At 34.1% G+C, this 19068-nt stretch overlaps 1 protein-coding gene across 2 annotated transcripts in view; it reads left to right on the plus strand.

Moving 5' to 3' along the window:
* Positions 1-19068, plus strand: part of Stet (stem cell tumor) — a 145385-nt gene that overhangs the window by 120153 nt on the left and 6164 nt on the right. For both annotated transcript variants that reach the window (XM_074246728.1, XM_074246718.1), the window contains exons 6-7: positions 7380-7522; positions 10510-10622. In XM_074246728.1, the coding sequence (XP_074102829.1) occupies positions 7380-7522; positions 10510-10622 (256 nt within the window). The remainder of the gene's footprint in view (positions 1-7379; positions 7523-10509; positions 10623-19068) is intronic.

The raw sequence follows: 19068 nt of genomic DNA on the forward strand, positions 1-19068 counted from the left end.
TCAACGAACAAAACCCCTCACAGTAATCCCGTATGGCTCTCTCAGCGCATCGGTTTAGCTATTTTAGCCAACTACTGTATTCTTGCCAGAGCGATCTACTAGATGGCTCTAGTAACTCTCTAACAGTTGAGTGAGGATAGTTACTACTATAGCATTACAATATTATTCTGAGAGCAATATTTTTTTTTCCATGCGATATTTTATTGATAGAGTATAGCAAATATCAGCTATATCAGCAAATATCATATATATAGCAAATAACAGTTTGATTTTAATGTTCATGACTTTTCCACTCGACGTCAACATTCGCAAACTCTCCCGTTTCACAATATTGTTGAACAATTTCATCCACAAGTCGTAACCCGCTTATCGCTCGATAAAATACTCCAGCATACCTTTCTCATTCCATTTAGATTCATCCCTCGATTCAAAAAAAAGTTCGAGTGTTAACAAAACTGTTTTTTATTTTCATCCACACAAAATCTATATACTTTTATTATTATTTTATGTATACATTTTTTACCTCGAAAGCTCGAGGCTGGACAAAGACCCCAGCAAACATGCCCTCTTCAAAATTCCAATTTGCGGAAACGATTTGAAAACCTCGGACCGGTCAAAAATCAAACCTGGCGTATCCTTTTTCCATAAAATAGTCGCTTTTACTTCCGGCGTACATTCAAAAGCGCTTTTAGAATCTAAATCTCCATGCATACACACATCCATATTTTTTTTTTTTTTTTTTTTTTTATATACCGTGAATATTTCCACCTTCGGTTCGTCCCAGTTCCAAATTAACTTAAGCTTAGTTGACGGGACTTATTCCCTCGAAATTAACCTAAACCATATGGATTTTAGTTTTTCCGGCTTCGAGTGGACATTTGATAAATTTACAGCTTAAGAACAAACATAAACATACACACCGACCACTCTCGACAATTTCCTTCTATTTTCCTGCATCCCATTTATATTTTTTAGTTTTATTTTATTTCCAGGTCCTCATTCTCATCCTCACTATTTTCTTCACTTCTCTTCTCTACGGTTAGCTTGAGATATATCGCCGGCCATTTGTCCCACTGTACTGCTACTAGGATAAATATAAATTTGATTCCACGTTTAGATAGTCAAAATGCTTCTCATGCTATTTTTACGCCCTCGCCTTCTTACAGATTTTATGCCGTCTCAGTACAGTAAATAATGCTTATATCATTCGTGTTATTACCAAAAAAGGAACAAGGGTAAAAAAAAAAAAAAAATTCACCGCGATTTATTAAACCGGCAATAAATAAATCAAATAAAATTTAATAAAATAAAATACTATTTTCCAATACAATATTTACTGCAAACACAATAATTCTGTTGACGTGCTCTGCACCCGTAAGAACCGCAGCAATCAACTCTGGAGTCATTAAAAAACCAAATAGGTCAAGCACCTTCCGGGAACGTCATTATACACATATATATATATATATATATATATATATATATATATATATATATATATATATATATATATATATCTCCGGAGTTCAATCAAGTTAAAACAGACGGAAGAACAAATCGATTAATAGCATGAACCTCTGTCGTTGTCAAAAAAAAAAAAAAAAAAAAAAAAAAAAAAAAAAGCACGATATTAGTATCTAATTATTTAGCTAAATTTTGAATGTTAGAGATTTTTTTTTTTTTTTAATTTATTTAAAGAAAAAAAAATAAATTACCCCCATCTCCTGAAAGTCCTACCTCGGTAATAATAATAACAACAGTACAAGACAATACAGAAACCGCAAAAAGATTTTGATAAATGTATTAACCAGTGCGTAGAATATATCGCGTGTCTCGATGTCATTTCCACCGTTGATTTCTTCCGTATCCGGTTCTGTACTAGTATAGAGACGTAAGTACAGACGGCGCCAGGCAGACGTCGCACGAGCGTTGCGACGATTCCGAGAAAATACCCTATACCCCCTAGAATTTTTAAGTGAAGTAATAATACAACGATTGCGGTTGTTTTCTTTTGTTTAGCTTTATTTAATATCATTTCTACCTGAACCTTTACCCTCACTCTAGAAATAATCAATTTTATCCAAGTTTTATTATGAAATATATATGTATGCAAAGATTACTTGTAAGAAGAAGAAGAAAGTTATTTTTTTTTATGTATAATGGTAATTATTATTATGTTAAATTATTGAATTTAAAAAATTGACTTCAGTAAAGAACAATTGTTTCGTTCAATAATTTTTTAACTTCATTCAAGATAATCTAAATTAATTTATTAGCTCGAGATTTTTACTCTTGAACCTTGTCAATTTTTATACAAATTTTTACAATTGATTTGATCAAAGAAATTTCAATTAATTCAAAGCAATAAAATTTCTTAGAATATTTTTTAAAGCAAGAATTTTTTATAAAAATTAAATAAAGTTACTTTTAAAATTACAATATAGCGTAAATTTAATTATTATAATAATTATAACAAAAAAAATATTAATTGTTCTCTATAAATTATCATTTACAATTTCATAAAAAATAAATCTGGTTAATAGTTACTACGTAGAATGGTAAATATTACCGCTCTCATTTCTCCGCGTGATTAATGCAATGTTTAAGAGGATATTTAGCGAATTCCTAGAATTATCAAACGGAGAGAAAGGACGGAAAAGAGAGGAGAACGGAGAGACGAAGGATAGGACGTATACGAAGGATTAAACGTGGATTGCATTTGAAAACTCTTCTGACGGGTCTAGCTTGCTCGTTTTCTCTCTTCTCTCTCTCTCTCTCTCTCTCTGTCTGGCTCTGTTCCTCCGTTGACTGACGAGATCTCCTCAGTAATGTTAAAACAACGTGAAAAGCATCATACACACATGAGCACATACCAACACGCGTTAGCTAGTACGTGTAAGTGTATGATTCACGCTCAGAAAAGCACTTGGATGTGCATCCAAGTACTTTTTACGCTTCAGTGGAAACGCTCTCATGAAATTCAAAAGAATTCCCATTGTTCTTCCACGCACTAATAAACATTTCCATTCGTAAAAATTACTTCTTCCGCCTCTTCATCAGCAATAGTAGTAGCATATGTGGAGTGGCTTAATTATAGGAAAAAAAAAAATATCGTTAAAAGTATAAGTTTAATTAAAAACACAAAACAGTCCAGTCCACACCAGACTTTAAAACTCCGACAATATACAATTACAACAGCAGACTTTGTTATATTTTATTTAAACAAATTTATTTTTCCGGTTTCGCTCTCATAGAAAAATTAGCTCAATTCGAAGTAGAATATTAAATCGAATCATTTTAAAGGGCTTGATGTAACAGATATATTTTTTAATTAAGTAAAATTCATATGAACAATTAAGAACAATTTTTAATTTTAATTTCTTAAAAATTTTTTAATTTTTTTCAACAAAATTATAAGAAAAATTTTTTAATTTATCCAACATTCATTATACTTTATTATCTATTCATATTTATCAGTTAATTAAACTAAAAAAACCTCAAACGTAACTCTCTTGTAGTGAGAAAATTTAGTGACCTTGCGCCGCCTGTTGGCCATTTACAACACTATTTTAATAAAAAATTTTAATTGGCTGTTTATGGGCTAATTTTCTAAATATTAAATTAATTTTTCATCAATATATTTTTCGCCTCCTGTCTTCTGTCGATTATTTCTCCTCACACTTATCTAGCTTCATTAGACTCATCTTTTTCACCAATTTTCTAATTACTATGCTCACCTTGATGTTCTCCCGTTAAATTTAAACTTTTCACAGCTCCCTCGACACGTCCGCGAAATAACGCGCGGCCGGAGCACCATATAAACTTCCCGCATACAAATTTCAACAGTATGGCGTTAAACCTGCTGATACATGTGCAAACATCGTGACATTTTATACCAGCAATATCTCTTTATATATACACAACACCCGACTGGTTGATACTCTTCCTTCTGTTGTTAGCGCTGGTGTTACTCCAACTCATACTATTACTATTATTATTGTTATTATCATTATTATTGTTATTATTATTATTATAATAGCTCTAGTTGTTGTACTTATTGTTCTTGTTGTTCTTCTTCTTCAGCTTAAATTTAACCACCCACCCCCCGGCACTACAGCACTGCAAACCACGGGCTAGAAATCTCTAATCGCGGGATTACTTGTTTGCTTACTGCATACTTTTTTTTATCACAAAATATGTGATTACTAGGCATCTTCAAAAGTAGCGTGTCTTTTTAAAAATAATCGTACCGTTAATTTGATGCACTAAGTTGAACAAACTAATATAACCATTACTTTGCTACAAAGTATTCAGACTGTGAAAAAAGATTGAGAGGATGATTATTTTACGTAGTTAGGCATAATATTTTAATTGTAGAAAGGAACTTTATTTAAATAGCAGTGATTATCAAAAGTATGGTTACTTTCTAAAATTCAAATAACAGAAGAAAGGCTTTTTTAATAATACATATAAAAGGAATCAAAGTGAAAATAAAATCTTAGACTAAACAAATTGATAAATTGTTTCTAAATAAATGAATTTATTATCAGTCGATAATTTCTTCTATCATTCCAAGTTGATACTTTACAAAATTACTAAAATTACTCCTTTAATTGACAAAGATAACTTTAACTCACAATAATCTGACCATTAAATATAATGAAGAGAAGATTGGATTTCTATCAGCTGTACTATAACTTCTATAAGCGCGACCCTTTTCGAGCGAACAAAGGTTTTTTTTTTAACGTTGATCAATACTCCTATTACTTACTTATCACTCACAGATCGTCAATTTTCATTAAAATTTTTAAATTTATAAAGTTTCTAAATTTAGAGTAACTGGTCAATATCACCCGAGAAGTTGATTATTAAATTAGTCAAACCTTTTAATAACGTAAAGCAGGTTAGTTATCTTTAACTGATCGAAGTTCATTAAATAATTTTTTTTAAATTATAAATTACTTTTCCGAAGCTCCTTAATGAACTAATTAACGATAAACTTTGAATCATTAGATAAAAATATCCAGCAATTAATATCAAACTGTAAATACAGATGAGTGTTCTAAAATTGTCATTTAATCTAGCGCTTTATTTCCTATGTCAATGCTTCTATTTTCTCTCCTCGAGTAAGTAATCAGAACAAGCATCAATAATTCAGGCCAAAGTTTAACAGAAGTCTTGAATAAATAAAATAATCGAAGGCTCTGATCATCAGCCAGTTCTAATAATTTGGATAAGAAAACTATCGAAAATATTTCCTCAGTCAATCCAATTGTCAATTGCGGTGTAAAAATCAGTGTCTGACCAAACAATGACTCCCGTCACTGTCGGACTGTATTTGCTCGGCGCCTGGTGTCTACTGACGTGCATAAAATATATTCAAGTCAGTGAATAGATATCGAGATAGGAAGAGTACAGTATGGCAAGCTTTTTCAGGAGCTACGAGAAAGTTTGTTGGGACATAAAAAACCAGAAGGTGACGGTCTCTTGTCTATCTCTTCTATTTTCCGGTAAAACTTCTGTTCGTTGTTGCCGGCGGTATATATTTATATGCAGACCTATAACTATGTATGTACGAGGCAACATTGTGCTGGACACGTAGTATAGACGAGAGCAGAGAGTGTACATGCCCGATTTCCGTGGAAGAGGACCACCGACAAATGGAATTCGCTGGCATCTATTGGGACAGGAAAAGAGGAACGTTCCGAGTGAAAAGTTGCCACGTTAGAAGGCACTGAACACTGGACAATGGCACATGTTGCATTCGAGGGTGCAGGAGGGTGAAAACTGAAAATAGAGAAAGAGAAACAGGAAGAGGATGATGGAAACAATTGGTCTGGAGCGAATACTATAGCTGTGGTGTTGCTGGAGAAGAATTGTAGCTGATTCGATAGGAAACTTTTAATCGGGCAACTTGTGTCTATGTCTATGTCTGTGTCGATGTCTATGTCTAGTTTTCCGCTGGAAGGGAAAATAACGGCAGAAGGAAGATGAGCCAACGTTCGTTGGCACACCAGCAAAGCGCTTTTTCAATGACTCGCCACTTCTGGATGGTCAAATGAACAAGCTCCTCACAAAGGCGACCCGTCAAAGCAAAGGATACAGGAAATTATGTTCGTCCTATATTTACCGCTGAAAACAACCCAGTCCTAGTCTTGTTTTACGGATCTGTGTACTCTCTATTCACTCACTAGATGCTACATACTCCACACTCCACACTCCACATTGTACTACAGAGATCCTCGAGGTCTTGCAGTTTAATTACCCTCTGAAGCAATATACATAAAGAAGTGATATTGTGCATTATAATGGCCGCTGCTGAAGCTTTTTTACTTCCGCTCGGCGATTTAGACGCTTTAAACTTTACTTTGTCAAGTTCATTTTGAGAAACTGGGTTTTTTTTTTTTTAATAGTTAACACTTTAGTGCACTGATAAAACATTTTACTTGATTTAAAAGGAAAAATTTTGATTAAAGAAATTTAATCAATCGATTAATTTTGAAAAAAAAAAAAAAAAATTAAAACGTAATAAATAATTTTTTTTACCTTTGTAAAAAGCAAATTATAAATTTTTAAATATCAATTACAGCTCGGGAATAAAAAGTGAAAAATAAACTTTGTTATTAAATTATAAATAAATCATTTTATTTTTCCTTTAAAAAATGTTTAAAAAGTAATCACAACTTGGGAATTTAAATCGGTAAATTATTAGACCAGAAAAATAAAAAAATTTTGAGAATTTTATAAAAAATAAAGCTAATTATTAGAAAGAATGATAAATATGACAATTTCTATTTTACGTAAAATTAAAACTCAATTAATCAGCAGCAAAAGCAGATAAGAAACTTTGACTATTGGTATTGCTGATGCAAAAAATGAAAATGGATGTCACTAGAGTAGCCAGTGACCTATGATATAACTAAAAATCAATAATAGGATTCATATTAAAAGTAACGCAAAAAGTTAATCAAGTTTCGCAGTGCTATCGAATATAGAATATAGAATAGAAGCATGGATTTGGAAATAGAGATACTTTGAGCGTATGACTTTAGAGTAAATGGATTGTCGGTGAAAATAGTAAAGCACTTTGTGTGTAACTCTATGTTATTATCTATAAACCGCTCAAAGCTTTTGAAGGCCCTCTTAGTTCGCTCGTAAATTTGGATCAGAACTGCGTGATCTTGTTACCGTTAGCACGTAAAAGGTGATGATTTATAAAAACTAGTGACGTTTATTGGGACTATTTATTATTCGTAGTAATAACTAGTTCGGCGGTTGTCGAATGCGTGTTGCTCCGAACCGCAATTTTACGAGACCCGTTATTTACATTGTCATTGTCGTTGTTATTAATTGGATCTGTTTTTTATTGTCTTTTGCAGCTGGGCTTCTTCACCTACTACACAGTGGCGATGGGTGAAGTAAATCCGTCTGGACCAGTACCGATTGACAGTGTGTTCATCTATCGACCAGACAAGCGCCTCGAGCTCTGGAGGTTCGCCTTTTACATGTTTTTACATGCTGGGTAAGTCGAAATTTATTTTTAATAATCATAATTAATATTAATAATTATAATAATAAAATTAAAAAATAATTTTATGTTAAAGAAAAAGTAATCAAAGATTCATAAGTTTCTCAAACTTTTATTAAAGTAATTGGTTTTATTTTTTTATTGATATTTCATAAGTTATATAAATTTAAATATCAAATATATTTATTAAATTTTTATCTATACTTTTAAATAATTTTTTTCAGTATTTAAAATTCAAATTAAAAAGACTAAGTAATTAAAATTTTTTTCTCAAATTTTATTAAAAAAATTTTAAATAAATTTATTGAAGTAATATCAAAAAAGCAAAAATTATTGGTGAAACGTTGAGATAAATATTACTAGACAATTTAAATGACTAGAAATTAATATTATTATTTTTTTTTATTTTTATAATACTAATAAATAAACGGCAAAAGTTGAAATTGGAGTTTCTATCGACACTTTCCATTAACTGGTAGCAATAAAATTAATCGCGCTCTATAAAGCAAATGCTCGCCATCAATATCGAGTAGTGTATAGCTGTGTAATACGCAACACTCAACACTCAACACCGCTATAAGAAAACCGATTGGAAAATAAAATGTCGAGTGTGTAGTACTAGAGAGGATAGGAATGGACGAGCGTGTGAGTGAGTGAAAATAAAAATAAAAATAAAGATAAAAAATATAAACCTTGTAAGGAAAGAGGATGAAAACGAGGACGGTAAGGACGAATACGAATACGAAGGTGAGAGTGGCGAAGAAAGACGCGATGACGGGTAAAGAAGCAGCTACGCCGAGTACACGACGCTTTTTAAATTATTCATGGCAACCTGGAGATAAGGGGAGAGTAGTTGGAGAGAAGAGACGCGTCTTGTTCTATTTCTGTCTCGGTCTTTCTCGCTCGAAACTTTTCCTCTCGCTCACCTTTATTATCCACTCGTTCGCTCTTTTGTCTCCTGGTCGTGGTGGTGATGTGCGTGTATGTCTTCCCAAGATAAGCAGCTCCGCGTTTTCAGGAAACTCCTCAGCTTTTCTTCGAGCTTTTCATCTTTCCTTATCTCAGAACCGGTTATTGCCATCAAAATGTGTCGGGCTATTTCCATGTGTTTTACGGATAATAGAAACAATACTAATGAACATTCAGATACTCATCTCTCCTTTACTGCTAAAGTTCATATAAAAGTGTATTACCGAGCTATCTGCACTCAAACGAAAAACTCCTCTATTTAAAAGATATGTTTTTGATCAAGAAAATTATTTTCAAAAGAACCTAAGCTGTTAATTTAAAAATTTCTCGTTTCAGAATTGTTTTTTTTTTTTTATAAAAATTAAATTTTTTATTTCAAAAGTCCTCAAATAAAAATTAATATATTTTTTATTTTTTTAGATTTTAATTTTTTTTTTTTTTTTTTTCACATTAAAACTATAAATTAAAAAAATTTTTCTGTAATTTTGACAGTCCTTTTTCCCCTTGTAATTTATAAATCATAAATCATAAATAATAAATGATAACCATCCTATTCTCTGTTAACCGTTTGCCGATATTATCTTGAGCAGCCATTGAAATTTGAATAAACTCGATGTATACGTCTGTGCAGTACATATCTTTGGACAAAGGATATTAAGGTAAAAGCAAAATTTCGCTTATCATGTCTCTCCGCGTTTTACCAACTACTCGATATTCCGATACCCGAACTCGATATTCTCGTCATTTGCGTTCGCCCGAACTCCGTCAATGATAAATCGTCGAAAGCCCATAACCTGCTGTTGGATATAGTCGTTTGTGCCGAACGAACTTGAATGCTACCACCAGCAGAAATAGACTTTTGAGAAGAAGGCGAGAGCGAGTTCCCATATGAAAGCAGCTTCTCCTCGTATGCGCCATTTGGATGATTGCATCGCAACGACATCGATCCTCTCCATATAATATTTCCCTCTCGAATTACCGCTTCGCGCCAACTTGTATTTATATATATATATATATATATATATATATATATATATATATATATATATACAGAAGAAAAAAAATTGAGTCAAGCGTAAATTTTCTTAAATCAAGAAAATCTTAAGGAAGACTGCAAATTTCTTGAACGAAATTAAATTTTTTTAAGCTAAGAAAATTTCATCTTGCTCCAAAATAACTTCGGTCTTCCTTATAATTTTCTTGGTTCAAGAAATTTTTTTTTTCTGTATATATATATATATATATATATATATATATATATATATATATATATATATATATATATCTCAAATGTACATTTGCGACATTTATTCTCCAGCACTTAAAGCACCCTCCTTGCTAAATGATTATGTGAGCGCAAATATAACTTCCCGCTAAAACTTTTCCAGCCATCATCACCGCCCTGTGATAGAACTTCATTATCTCTGGATGAGTCTTGCTCGCGAAACCACAACGCTGCGCATCAATTCACACCTCTTTGGCGCCATTCGACAAAGTTTCCTCGAGTTTTGAGAAAACGACTCCTTGTGTGTCCACCTGAGCACAAAATGATAAGACACCTCGCTAGCAAAACTCGAGCTCTTTAGATCTAGCATTGCTGACAAACGTTCGTTACCTTTAAATAAATTTACTTCTGGCTCTGTACTGGCTGTTCCTTTCCACCTTTCAGCTCGTCTTCGTCTTCATCATCTTACTCTTTCTGCACATCACTGTTCTTCTCTTTAATTAACATTCATCACAATTGATGTATGTAATTTAAAGTTGATTCGCGAACTGTAATTGTGAATTAAAACGTTTTATAGGACAATGTCGTGGGGAAAGAAACTTTAAATAGCATATCCGGTGAATAATAGTAATAGTAATAGTAATAGTACCTTGGCATTGTCGTATAAATTCGCGGGAGTTTTGCTATTTTATGTTCATCATATCAATTTATACGACAGTTAGAATTATGTCACTGACTTTCTCATGGACATCCACTAATTTATTATTCTTTTGTGTTTTATTTTCAGGTGGTTACACCTGCTGTTTAACCTGGGGGTACAGGTGGTCGTGGGACTTCCCCTTGAAATGGTTCACGGGAGTTTGAGGATCGCCGCTGTCTACATGGCCGGAGTTTTAGCCGGTAAGTACTTTATCTAATTCTTTCTCTCTTTTTCAACTAACGAATCTGACTGTTGTTATTATAGTTATCTATATAATTAAGATAATAAGCTAAATTTCAATGCTATTATATTTATATGATACACTGAAAAAAAAAAAAATTAACTTTAATCAAGACGAAAAATTTTTTAATTAAGTAAAAATTTCTTAGTTTAAGAATTTTTTTACTCAAATTAAAAAGATAAAATTCTTCAAAATTAATTTGATGCCAAGGCATTGGCCGAATGACAAAAATATATATGGTAATTTCATTTATACCGTAATTCTAAAGTTAATAAGAAAAACAATGAAAAATTTATAAATTAAATAATCGTAGTAGGCATTAGCCTTTATTTGATACAAATAGATAATTCCACATTATAGTGTATAAATATTTTGAAGAAATAGATCAAAATTTAAATCAGAAAATTAATTATATAAATCGGCTCTAGTTACATTTCCTTATATAGAAAAATGTTAACGGTTCAAAAATAATTTTTTTTTCTGTGTAAAATAAATTTTTTTTTAGTTAAATTCAAAATTCGTAATTCTCAGCAGTCATATACTCGCTGCAGGTTGCTGGTAATTACAATAATGATAACAGTTATCATTATCGCGAGCATTAGTATTAATATATACCGCCGGCGCTTATATACATAATAATGGTGAAAATGATGAATTGGTAAATGTGTAATAATAAACACATATGAAAATGGAACAATTATGTGGTAATTCCAGTTTGAATAAACGAATTAAATATCGCAGATTTCTATTGGGCAGACACTAGATGGTTTAAATATATTTAATATATTAGCATGCATATATTTATGTTGTCCGTTAGCGTGTGTCTCATTCCAAGCTTCTCTTGAACTCTACCTCTGGCAGTTGTTTTCCCTGGAAAATCACACGCGCGTTATTTACGGGCAGTTTCCAACGTCCACTAATGCGCGGAGACGCAACACACCGAGCAACCGACGCCGGCGTATATATATAAATATGCATACAGACAGCACACAACACACGTACCTTCACCAGCAGAGAGTAGCTTGTACATCCAATAGCCATTTGCATAAATCCGATTGGGAGCAAATCCTCGCGTATTAATGCTCATGAAAGTAAAACGTTGCAAATAGAGGACATGAATAATAAACGGCATGAGGCTGCATCCCGTCTTCCCCACCATTCCACTTTTATCATCAGACTACCGTGTTAGTAGTCGTTCACCAGGTATACCATCAGTAGCAGCGAGGGATTATGTTTTCAGTATTTTCACAGTGTCAAGTACTTTCTCCAGCCGTATATTTACTCCGCTGGTAGTTACTGTTACGGTTACTATTACTATTACTGTTACTGTTGGTGCAGTGGCCTATCCTTTCTTACCTGGGAAGAAATCCCCAGATCTATGGCTGCTAAATGGAGATGGAGATGGAGATCTAGATGCCGGCATAATAGCTAGTCAGTACTTTTACTAGCGAATCAAGAACACGCGGGATTTAACAACATCATAACCGCGGTGTGCATTGTAGTTTGCTGGGTCATCATATCCACCTGCTTCTACCAGAAATTTAGTAATATGCATAAAAAAAAAAGATTGTTAAAATTACAGAAAAATTTTGCTAAAACTTGGATATTAAAATTACATGATAAAAAATAACTATTGGAACATTTTATTAAAAAAATTTATATTCAATTATGCAAAAACTTTTTTTCAAGTTTATAATTCATACAGTTCCATTTCTGTAAGTTATAAATTTTTTTTTGTAAATATAAAATTATTTAAAAATGTAATTTTTACATATTCATACCTGTAAATTTAACAGCTTTTAAAATTAACTTGATTGAAGAAAAAAAAATAAACCATAAAATAAACCAAAAAAATTCCTAAATGAAGTAAAATTAATTTAATTGATAAATATTTCTTCTTTTGAATCAAGTTAATTTTTTCATCATGCAAATTTCCCATACATCCACTGTATTTTTTAAAATTTTAAATCAGACTCTGGATTTTCCAAAGAGAACATCGAATATCACAACAAATCGACTCTAGAGGAATTTTTTCCATTGATAACATACTTACAGTACAATGGATTCGCGCGACTCCGGCATGCTCCGGTGGCGAAGAAATAATAGCTGGAAGAAATAATCTGTGTCAATATGTGTATAGCTATGTCGATGCTGAATGGAGAAAATAAGTCCGAGAAGAATGAGAAATGTTATCGTGCGATGCATACCAGCTCAACCGTGAGGATCACCCTTGTCCTACTCTGTGTTCGTCTACGGCTGAGGAGCATCCAGGCGAAAGAGCAAGTCGACTTGCAGGAATTCCTTCTGGCTCTGTGGACACGCTGTGAGAGCCAGATAAAACAGTAACTGAATGTGTGTAGGAGGAAGGAGTAAAGGGTTCGGATCAGCTCTCAAGTGAGCGATTCATTCAGGATTCTTCTTTTGATTCATCTGCAGAAAAGCTTATTGCGAAAGAGACGTGCATAACAACTCATCGTTGCGGTGAAAGAGGATCATGGTTCGATGAACAGCACGCGTGTGCTCACGCTACTGTCTTCTTCCTCGCTTTTGTACCGACACCTCTGTTTCGTCTATTTATATATATATATATATATATATATATATATATATATATATATATATATATATATATATATATATATAAATGTATGTGAATATTATAAATTGATGTGTGTAAATATAATGCCCCGACAACTGCTTCCGTTTGTGCCATTTTTGTCGACTCGCTTTCTAAAATCAGTTAATATACTCTATCAATGTAATTTCGAGTCATTGTTCGATCCTAATTACAACTAATTTTTATTATTATATTGTAAATTAATTGAGAACCTCCTAAATGAGTAAGAGTGCATGAAAAAAAACAAGAATCAAAGTAAATTTTACTATTTATTTTTTTTTTTTTTTTTTTTTTTTTTTTTTTTTTTGTGATGGATATTAATTTTTAATAGCTGACCGTCATTATTAATATTAATATCTGCTGAGGTAATTAAAGGCTAAAATGTCATAGAAAAGATTAATTCAAGATTTTACTTATTAATTAAAACGAGTGCAGTGTACTTACTTTTTTTATTATTTAAATTAGCAACCTAATTTTTTAATTGAATTTTTTTTAATTAAAAATGAGATCAATGGAAGATTAAAGACGGATTTTCGGATTAATAATTGAAAATATTTTCTTCCCAACGATAATTAATTATTTGATATTCATAACTTAATAACATTGATCTTAATAATTAGAGAAATTTGGAGTAGAAACACGCTCTCTAATTATCAATTTGTTGTCCCTAAAGAGCACGTGAGATTAGTCGGGCCTTGAAACAGTAAATAGACCCAAATTAATACATAATAATGATTATGTTTATTATTAATAATTAAAAATGATTAAAAATTTATTTTCTTTAATACTAGTTTATTATTTATGAATTTAAGGTTTAATAACTTTGATCTTAATAGTTAAAGAAATTTATAATAAAAACACGCTCTCTACACAAATAAAAAAAATTATTATATTAATAAATATTTTGAGGAACAATTTTATTAAAAATTAATTGAAATTTATAAAATTATTTGATGTTAAAAAATTATTAAAGTTATTAAATCTAATTAAATATTGACAAACGCTTTCATCAGTGTAATTATAAATTAATTGTTCACAATAAGTAAGCAAGATAAATCGGGATTATTGGAAGAGAAGGAGTAAGTAAGAGAAGTGATAGTTGAGAAGTAGTCTTCAGTTTGGGTATTAGTTGGTCTTGAATAGCCAAAGTTGTCGTCTTACAATCTCGAAACTTGCTTTTCATCGGCAAACTACAGCATAGAAGCCCATAGAAGTTATAATATATAAAATCCTTATTCCATCAATCCGTAATTAATTTGTGTACCAGCGGTCCTCACCGCTACTCGCTCCAGCAATGACGAGGCGGGTGTTTCGAGCATTAGACAGACCAACAAAACCAGAAGCTTTAGTAGGTAGTAAATTCAGCTGAATTCCTGACGAACAATACGATTTATGCAATGCTCGGCATGCCCGAAAATCGATCCTCGATGCCAGATTCCAATAGCAAGCTCTCACGTCTCTACACAAGTACACACATAAATACATTCTCTTTCTCTCCTACACTCAATCTCCCTTTTGTATCTTATGCCACTTACACACGTACGCCGAAATATGCCGTAGACATTTTGCATTTCGCGGTACGTTATCGGTGTACTTGTGGATTCATCTCGTATGTGAGCACTCTCTGATAGGATTCATGCGTGCTGGAACGCGATATCTCAACAACAAATACAAATTGTAACCGTACACACTGCACATGTGCGCACACTATTACTTTCGATCCCTTGGTACAAGTTAAACCTCTTCTTTCTTTCTACTCTTACATATATGCAAATATTATATATAAGCGTGTATAAAAAAATAACAAATTGTATTTTTGAATGATCTTGAAATTTTTTCAAACAATTCCAAAATACCCAACATGGAAAAAATTTTTTTAAACTTTCAAATTTTATATCTCGTTTTACAAGCAACTTACCGGAAAGTGTTTTAATTATTTGTGTAAGAAATTGAACGTTCTACAAAAAAGGTATATTATGATTTTTTGATAAATTTAATTTTTCAAAAGTTATTCGAGGTTAAAAAGTCAGATCTTAAATTGGCAAAATTTCTTGGATTTTTGGCTTTGATTTTGAATAACTTTTGAAAAAGTAAACTTATCGAAAAAACATAGGATACCTTTTTTGTAGAGCGTTCAACTTCCTACCAAAAATATATAAAACACTTTTTCATAAGTTGTTTGTAAGACAAGATACAAAATTTCAAAGGTTAAAAAATTTTTTTCCATGAAAAATTTTGATAAAATTTTTCATTGGAAAAATCTATTGACTTTTTCAATACACATTTTATTTTTCCTCCTATATGCTCCTCGATATTCGCCTATCCGCAATTTCAATCACCCATTACTCGACCCCGCAAAACTAAAATCAGAACCATATTCAACGTATAAACGCGAGTGGTTTTCCTCATACGGCCATTGGAAAAAAGCCAAAAGCCTTTTTAAATTTTCCAACATTTCTTTTCCGCTCTCGAACAAACCACAACAAGACAATGGTATTCTCTGGAAGTGCGTCGTCGATTCAACTCATAACGTTGGCTTTTACGATGAGCATTAAGCTCGAGACGTAGTAACAGCCAGGATAACCTAGTAGCTGGAGGTCCTCAAATGGAAGCAAAATGAGATGGCAACAAAAGCTTGTACACATTTATATGTTTGTGCACATGAGCATGGATTTATCCGTAGAAGTAAAAATAAAAATTCAATAAGAGCAGCTAAGATCGGGTATACGGTAGCGGTTTGGTTACAAATGGGTCGCGTTTTCTGCTAAGAAAGTACTTAAACTCTTTGCTCAAGAGCTTACTGAGGTACGTCGGATTCTATACGTCGATTTAGTTGTTGGGATTGCCATTCCCGGTGTTCTCTTTCCTCGTTCTCGGCATCAGACATCAGACTACAAGTGCAGACTAAAAACTACGAACTAGAAACTACCAGCTTAACTGTACCCGAGCGTCGCGTGTACCGTGTGCATACCAAGCCATTATAGTACACATGGACGTTATCAGCGTGCGACTTGAGCCCAGTCACGAGTCGGTCTTTCTGTTATTCGCTCGCCTTTTCCCTGAACCTCTTGAGCTCCAGCCAGCATGTCTTGGTGCATGTGTTATTCTTGGATCCCAGATCCCAGTGACACGTAAATGGAAAGGCGAAAGGCGCACAAGAATAGGAATAAGAAGCTCAGAAAAGGGAAAAGGGAAAAATGGAGCGAACGAAATCAGTGATAGTGATAGGTGTTGTTGGAACCCGAGAAAGCTATTAACTTGTTATTGTATGAAATGGAGGCGAAATTGACACTGCAACTGATGTGAATCCGGGTCTTCTGGTGACAAGGGGCATATTGAAGCTAGCGAGTTATCCTCGTGCGAGGAGACCTGACCTGCATGTAAATTCCCCTCAATCTAATAGGAAATAGCCCCTCTGGCGTTCCGGTCATGTCCCACACGTGTACCAGTGTGGGATGCTTTAGGCACTTTTTATAAATCCACTTACTCTCTTTCCTATCACTGCTTTCCTTTTCTCCTTTCTTGAGAGTTTTCGCATCGCTGCGTCTCGACGCTACCACTCAAACATACATCCACCTATATTATCCATCTTAGAGTATCCGGGTCTCTTATTCTGCTCCCGACGCTTTTTGGCACAGCCGAACGGCCGCCTCTGTGAAATCCGTTTATAACGCGAATTTAAAACGTGAAAAACCTGAGCCTCTCTACTACTAAGATCAATCGGAAATATTTTTATTATTATACAGTTCCTTTTTATTTTAGATTTCTTCTGATGGGTGGTCATGTACGTCTCGCCCGACTGACCGGGGGGTTTTAAAAGTATTGGATTTTTCGCTTACGTTCATGTCTTTCTGAAATACTTTTTCTTCATATATAGATGTATATAGATTTTTTTCATTTTTAACTCGTAACTATTGGCTCTTTCGTTCCATGCCATGGTCAAAAATCTTGACTGAATTTTCTTTTAAGTCGTCGACTTATTGATGATTTTACTTCAGTTCTTGACTTTTTAAATTTAACGAAAAGCTAAGAGAAATAAATAAACAAAATTACATTTTTTTTTTTTTTTTTTTTTTTTTTTTTTTTTCAATCCGGGTGACCATCAGAAAGAATGAACGGACATGAAAGAGTGAAAAGACTACTCGAGGAGCCCAGTAGACTACTAAGGTCGTTATCCTTTGTCTGTAGGATTCATTTGCCGTCAAATTACTGGGGCAGGGAAACACCGTGGATTCCAAAGCGGAACGACGGCCAGCTCCCAAAGCCAATTAGGGATACTAATTAACGGCGTGGACGTTCGAGAGTTTACGCGTCGGTGGACGCCTGCTTTTCCGCTGAGCTCTGCAATCTATATCTCTATCTCTATAACATATAACACTCATACATAAAATTAAAACGCAGCCTTTCTCTCGAATACTTGTAAAGATTATTGCAGCTGACCAGCCCCAAGATTCTTACCAGCGAAAGCCTGTCCTCTGCACACTGTCCCTCTCATTCTCACACGAGCACTAGCTGCTAGGAGGAATTTAGTTGAACAACTACAGCAACACAACCAGAGCAGAATTGAGGAGAACAGAACTGAGCAAGAACAACGGCATTGCCCAGGGGAGGAGAGGGCGGTACGACAACAACATTCAACCGTAATTATCTAATACCTAGGAGTGCCAGGATGGAATGCCGTGCGGCTTGTCCTTGCGTGGGAACACACCGCCGCGACGAGTACAACGATCGCGATCTTGCTCACTCACATGCCCTCCTAGTTAAATAACCACAGAGTACATAAATATCGTTTATACACCAGTGCGCTCATATTCACACACAATTTCTCGGTCCCGACTGTTTGTATTTGTCAGGTACACACAGCCTCGACCTTTAAGCAGCTCAAGAGAGTACTTACTGGTGCTTCGTGCTTCCTATTTCTGATAAAGCCGAGCTGAGCGCCAGTTGCTACCACCAGTTTCTGCACACCGCCTTCTACTCTCTGGTCAATCTGGGTCACGCGCTAATGGAGCTACGCAGCCATCCAAAGTGATTGCTCCAAGGACATGGCAAGTGGAGGTGAGCTTGCTCTGTCAGGATCAATTCGCAGTGTCGATTGTTCTTCTCTCTGTCGTCAGCTCCAGTGGAGCACGCGTGCCTAAGGTGATCGGCTAATGTAGTTTCCACCTGTTCACCGCAAATTACGGGGCGGAGGCAAAGAAAAGCACCCCCATCACTGTATCCAAGTCTCACTCGGTGATGCAGAGATCCTTCCTCATTGTTATTCACTCACCGTAAGAGTGTGAGTTCCTACGCTTCTACATAGACGTACATGCAACATTAATGAATGATGAACAGACAAGAGGCTTTCATGAAATTCCCACTGCGGTATTTCCTGGCTGGGCTTCCGGCAAATTTAAATCGATGCCTGGCGGTTTCTTTCAGCGAGCTCATGCCAATACATAATACGCTCACGCTCATACACTGCCAACTCAACTTATTTACCAGAAAGAGATGTAAAAGAGATGGGACCGGGTGTGTATGGTTATTATAGTTATGTATTGAATATACGCCTCTGATTCCTGTAATTTTCGGAGGTTATCGTACTCTCGGCTAAAGCTTTAAAGCGTTAATTCTGAAATTCAGGCAGGCTCATTTGTATGACGGTTGTCAAGGATGCCTCCAGTTACGCAAGACTGGCCAGCCCCGCGTGCACAGAGGAACTAGTCCCGTGAAGGTTCAATGGGACAGGAGAACCTACCCATTAATAAGCGATGCTCCAGTAGACACACTCCCGCCATTACCGCTG

This window comes from Cotesia typhae, unplaced genomic scaffold, assembly GCF_013202065.1.
Source record: "Cotesia typhae breed Kobodo isofemale line unplaced genomic scaffold, CoteBio_Ctyphae contig_119, whole genome shotgun sequence".
Lineage (NCBI taxonomy): Eukaryota > Metazoa > Arthropoda > Insecta > Hymenoptera > Braconidae > Cotesia > Cotesia typhae.